The 5,685-nt window shown below is 52.1% G+C and overlaps 1 protein-coding gene across 1 annotated transcript; it reads left to right on the top strand.

The window, feature by feature from the left end:
- Positions 1-205: 205 nt before the first annotated feature.
- On the top strand, positions 206-1,117 carry LOC147525853 (olfactory receptor 14A16-like). Its single transcript, XM_086630877.1, has one exon. The coding sequence runs from the start codon at positions 206-208 to the stop codon at positions 1,115-1,117; it is 912 nt and encodes a 303-aa protein (XP_086487003.1).
- Positions 1,118-5,685: the final 4,568 nt, after the last annotated feature.

A 5,685-nucleotide genomic window follows, 5' to 3' on the forward strand; every position in this document is an offset into this window, starting at 1 on the left:
AAGAGCTCCCTACTCCCCTTTGCACCCCAAGCCAGCACCAACCAGAGCTCAAGGCAGGGAGCTGGAGAAGGTCTTCATGGAGAGAGAGCGGCCAGGGTAGGGGATGTACGTTTGTGAGGAATGGATAGGTTTTGCTTAGTGAAGTCTGTCCTCAAATCTTACTACCTATTTCTCTTTAGCTAGACCCCTGTGCCCAAGGAATCCAATGTCCAACGGCAGCTCCATCACTGAGTTCCTCCTCCTGGCATTCACAGACACACGGGAGCTGCAGCTCTTGACCTTCTGGCTCTTCCTGGCCAACTACCTGGCTGCACTCCTGGGAAATGGCCTCATCATCACAGCCATAGCCTGTGACCACCACCTCCACACCCCCATGTACTTCTTCCTCTTCAACCTCTCCCTCCTTGATCTGGGCTGCATCTCCACTACTGTCCCCAACGCCATGGCAAATTCCCTCTGGGACATCAGGGCCATTTCCTACGCAGGATGTGCTGCCCAGGTCTTTATGCTTTTCTTCTTAATTGGGGCAGAGTGTGCCCTTCTCACCATCATGGCCTACGACCGCTATGTTGCCATCTGCAAACCCCTGCACTACGGGACCCTCCTGGGCAGCAGAGCTTGTGTCCACATGGCAGCAGCTGCCTGGGCCACTGGGTTTCTCCATGCTGTGCTGCACACGGCCAATACATTTTCACTGCCCCTCTGCCACAGCAATGCCCTGGACCAGTTCTTCTGTGAAATCCCCCAGATCCTCAAGCTCTCCTGCTCAAACAGCTATCTCAGGGAAGTTGAGCTTCTTGTGATCAGTGGCATTTTACTTTTTGGGTGTTTTGTTTTCCTTGTGTTGTCCTATGTTGAGATCTTCAGGGCCGTGCTGAGGATCCCCTCTGAGCAGGGACGGCACAAAGCCTTTTCCATGTGCCTCCCTCACCTGGCTGCAGTCTCCCTGTTTATCAGCACTGGCATGTTTGCCTACCTGAAGCCCCCCTCTGTCTCCTCTCCATCACCGAATCTGGTGGTGGCTGTGCTCTACTCGGTGGTGCCTCCAGCAGTGAACCCCCTCATCTACAGCATGAGGAACAAGGAGCTACAGGAAGCCTTGAGGAACCTCATGTAACACATGCTACTTCAGCATCCATAAGGTGCCCATCATGTTCATAGGACTTCCAGGTTACTTCAGGAAAAGACAGGAATATATTGATTTTGTATCTTTTTTTTTTTTTTTTGGTGTAGTTTCTTTTTCTTTTATTTCTAAATCTGACAATAGTGTTTGTCCTTAAATAGTTACATTCTTGATGTCCCACTTGTTTTCTTCTGACCAAAGACATCATGTACATATGGATCCAGGCTCCCTGTGTAGGCAAACTCAATAAAGAAACCAGCAGAAATAATTTGTCTCAGCTCCCATCTCTGATATCTCCTCTGGACCCGGGGTGCAGCACCAGAATACAGGTAGAGTTTAAGAGCCAAGAGCCCAACAGCTTCATGGAGGAGCAGCCCCAGTGGCTCTTGGTGCCTCAGTGGACAGAGCCTTTCTGCCACCTGCATGTCAGGTCTGCTGCTTCCCAGGAGCCATGGACAACAGCAGGATGTGATCTTTTCAATGCTGGTCTCTCCTCACTGCCATACTGTCCTGCTGTGCCCTTGTATTTGTGTTAGCCCTCAAGTCTTATGTCACTGGAGACAGTCCTGTTGTCTGCACAGTGCCATGCCTGTGTCTGCAGGCAGGAGCAGGCAATACATTTTCCGTACCTCTCTGCCAAGTTGGACCAGTTCTTTCGTGAAATCTCCCAGATCTACAAGATTCACTGCTCAGAATCAAGACTACCTCAGGGAAGTTGATCTTGTTGTGATTAGTGGGTTTCTTTTTCTGAGATGTTTCGTGTTCACTGTGGTGTCCTATGTGCAGATCTTCAGGGCTGTGCTGAGGATCCCCTCTGAGCAGGGATGGTACAAAGCCTTTTCCACGTGCCTCCCTCACCTGGCCATGGTCTGCCTGTTTCTCAGCACTGCTCTGTTTGTTTCCCTGATGCCCCTCCCCACCTGCTGCACATCCCTGGATCTTGTGACGGCTGCTCTGCACTCATTTCTGCCTGACAGTGAACCCCCTCATCAACAGCATTAGGGATCAGGACCTCAGGGATGCCCTGAGGAAACTGATTAGACCTTTTAAACAGCCAGAGACTGTGTGTCTTCCTCTACAGATGAACCCCAGCGTATGTGGTGACAGGGCACATCTGTCTTTCCTTTTTTCCTTTTTTTTTATTTTTCTACTTGTGATGATGTTGTCTGCAAAGAAATGTTCTTTTCATTCAAATGTACACTTCCATTTTCATGTCCTATTCACACCCTCCTCCTTAAGTATCCACCCATCTTGTTTGACCCAGAGAGTCTGTGTCCATGAGGAGCCAGGCTCTCTGTGTAGGTGAGCAAAATAATGAACCAGCAGCACCTTTCTGTCTGAGGTCAGTCCTCAGCAGGGCAGGAATAAATGAGAAATGAGAACACCTTTCTGGCTGGACCAACTTGGGGCAGCTGCTCTGTATCTGGGGCAGCAAGAGCAGCCTGGGGAGCCCCAGGGCCGGGGCTCTTGTGCTGTCCTGGGAAGAGGGCATGGCATGGTGGGGCTGTGGACATCTCTCTTCCTGGAGAGGAGACCAGAGGACACAAGGTGTCACTGAACTTTTCTGCCTTGTGCCATGGATGTCCCCCACCTTTGAGGCTCACTCCTCTCCACCCCCGAGAACTGCTGTGCCCTTCAGAGGGGCTGTGGCTTTGGGGCAGTGCCCAGAGCTCTGCAGCACCCTGTGGCAGGCAGTGCCATGGGGCCAGCCCAGACTGGGCTGCTCTGCAGGGCTGGGATGGGGAGAGGGCAGGGGTGGTGGGGAGAGCTGGGGAGGGGATGGGCTGGGCTGGAAAGTGTTCAGGGGATAAACATATCAGGTGTATAGCCAGTAGTGTGTGACCAGGCAGAGCGAGGACTCACAGCGGGGGTTTGTGGTGCAGAGCCAGGGCTTGCAGAAGGCATCAAAGACATGCAGGTGCAGGAGAGAGGAGGAGGCCGGTCTGTGCCCTTGGTTATGTGGACAGACTGGGAAGGTGGCTCAGGGCCTTCATCAGCCCCCCGTGTCTCTCACTGGCCATTTCCGGCACTTGCCAGTCACCCCAGGTTTAAGGGTGAGTTTTGCTGTGAGGCCATCTCCATCTTCCTGCTGGGCCAAGGGCTGGCTTTGGGGGAACAGCCAGCCCTGCCCAGACTCTCCCCTTGCCCAGACCCCGGAGCAGGGCTGTCTGCTGAGCCCCATGTGAGACTTGGCTGGGGCAGGGCAGGGGCCAGGTGCTGGGAAAATGCAAAAGTAGGAGGGTCATGGGGGAACTGTGAGCTGAAGGCTGTCGTTGGGATCAGAATAGGGGGAACTTTCCCACCCCGACTGTACCCTCTCCCATGCTGTGCCTGCACAACGAGGCCGTGTGACCGTGTATGGGCAGTGGGGCTGGGCCAGCACAGGAACAGGGTGCTGACAAGGGCCACGAAGCAGCTGCCTGGAGGTGACAGCAAGGACAAATGCAAAGGAGGATCATTTACATGTTGCCTTCGTTGTGGAGGCATGTCTGAATGAAAGGCAAAGCTCACCTGGAGTTGGTTGCAAGGGAAGCGAAAAGCAAAAAGAGCTTTCATCACTCCTTGGAGATCAAGGCTGACCAAGGAAAGTGCAGGGCTGCTAAACAGGGAGGGAGATTTAATAACTGCAGGCACAGGTGGGGCTGAAGGAATAAATGCCTTCTGTGCCTGAGTCTTCACTGAAACAGTCTCCAGGCATCTGTGCTCAGGGAAAGGGTTCAAGGAAGAAGAAAGCACATGATAGCACAGAACTCAGGAAATCTCACGAAGATGGATAGCAGTTTCTGCCCTGGCAGGAGATAAACCTCAACAGTGGCACAGGTAAGGGGCTGCCTGGCTGGGAGGAGGCCTGTGAGAAAGTTCTTGGTGGAGAGGGGGCTAGAGAGGACTCAATCTTGTGCCAGGGCAGCGGAAGGAAACCAGCAGCATCCTGGGTTGTAAGATGAAGAGCACAGCCGGGTGATTGAGGGAAGGGATTATACGAAATACTGTGTCTGGTTTTCAGATCCCAAGACAGGAAAGATGTCAGCAAGCTGGAGTCAGTTCAAGAAAGGGCCCCCAAGATGATTAGGGGCTAAAGCACTTCACCTTTGAGAAGATGCAGACAGAGCTGGGCTTGTCCATTGTGGAGAAAAGAAGGTCTTGGGTGAAACATGGAGCAGCATTGCACTGTTCCCAGAGAGACTGAGACAGGCTCGTGTCCATGGTACAAGACACAAGGACAAGAGGCCATGGGCTGAAACAGGAGGGTTAGGGTACATCGAGAGAAATACTTTTCCAGCATGAAGATAGCTGAAGCTTTCACAGGGAATTTATCCCATAAAATGACCAAAATGTGTTTGGATAAAACCCTGAGTTATCTGGTCTGGCCCTGCTTTGAGCAGGAGGTTGGTCAAGACAACTCTTAAGGTCCCTTCTAACCTGAAAGATGCTGTCCTTTGTCCTTCATGTTTTCAAACGCGGGAAAGCTCTCAAGCTCTCCCTGACAGCAGAATTAGTTCCCATGAGGTGCAGGGCTGCTTCACAAGTACCCCGAGCAGCCCAGACCACATCATTTGCTTCTCTTTTTATTCCTCTCACCCAAGATCTTCTCTACTACTGTCCTATTTGTCTCCAAATAAAACAGCATACCCTGTTAATCCTTTCCCCACTGGCCATGCATTTCTGGTTTTGTACCCTCTTATGGTGTTTCTGAGATGGTTGCTGTGATATTTTCTGCTTTGGGTAGCAACTCTCTTCAGCACATCATTGTCTTTCATTGCCTGCGGTGTCCCGACATTCCCCATTGCTGTTATCTTGTTTGAGGCACTGGCCCACAAACATTAAACGTGCTGAAGTTTCAGTTAGGAGGGACCTGGAAACACTTGGGGATTTGGCCAGCAAAGACCTCCTGCAGTTTCACAAGGCAAAGGGAGCAAGGTCTGCATTGGGTGTAGAATGACCTCAGGCATCGGGAGAGGCTGTGACGTGACTGGCTGAGGAGTGTCATCAGGAGAAACGCATGGGAGTTATGACGGATGCCATATAAGCCAGTGAGCTTCCCGTTTTGAAAGGAGGATGGAGAAACTGGGAAGGTCCAGAGGGAGTCTGTCATGATGGGGTTCAGGGCCTAAAGCACAGGAGCTGTGCGGAGAGGCTGAGGGAACTGGGCCTCGTTAGTCTGCTGAAGGGGAGGCACAGGGCAGTCTAGAAGCAGGTGACACCTGCTTGGAGAGGTGGTGGGGCCAAAGTCTTCCGCAGAGTCAGATGGTGTGGCAGAGACAACAGCCATGAACTTCCTGCTGGGAGCTTCACACTGGGTCTTAAGAAAAACTGACAAGGTGGGTGGTGCTGCCCTGCAGCAGGACTTCCAGAGAGGATCTTTGATTTCCATGGTTGTAAGTCTTCAGGGTTCAGCTCCACAATGTCACAGCCAGTTGGTGATACTCCATCTTTGGTGGGAGGCCACCATTACAGATATGCAGATGAGGCAGTTGACCAGCTCCTTGAACCCAGCAACCAGTATGCCATGCCACCTAAGATTTTGTTCAGAGGAGAGTGACTCCTCTTTATGTGTCTTGGCC

The sequence above is a fragment of the Tauraco erythrolophus genome, unplaced genomic scaffold, assembly GCF_009769465.1.
Source record: "Tauraco erythrolophus isolate bTauEry1 unplaced genomic scaffold, bTauEry1.pri scaffold_56_arrow_ctg1, whole genome shotgun sequence".
In the NCBI taxonomy this organism is placed as follows: Eukaryota; Metazoa; Chordata; class Aves; order Musophagiformes; family Musophagidae; genus Tauraco; species Tauraco erythrolophus.

What these genes read in the sequence shown, in the direction of transcription:
- LOC147525853 (XM_086630877.1), top strand. Translation starts at nt 206, where the DNA reads ATGTCCAACGGCAGCTCCATCACTGAGTTCCTCCTCCTGGCATTCACA.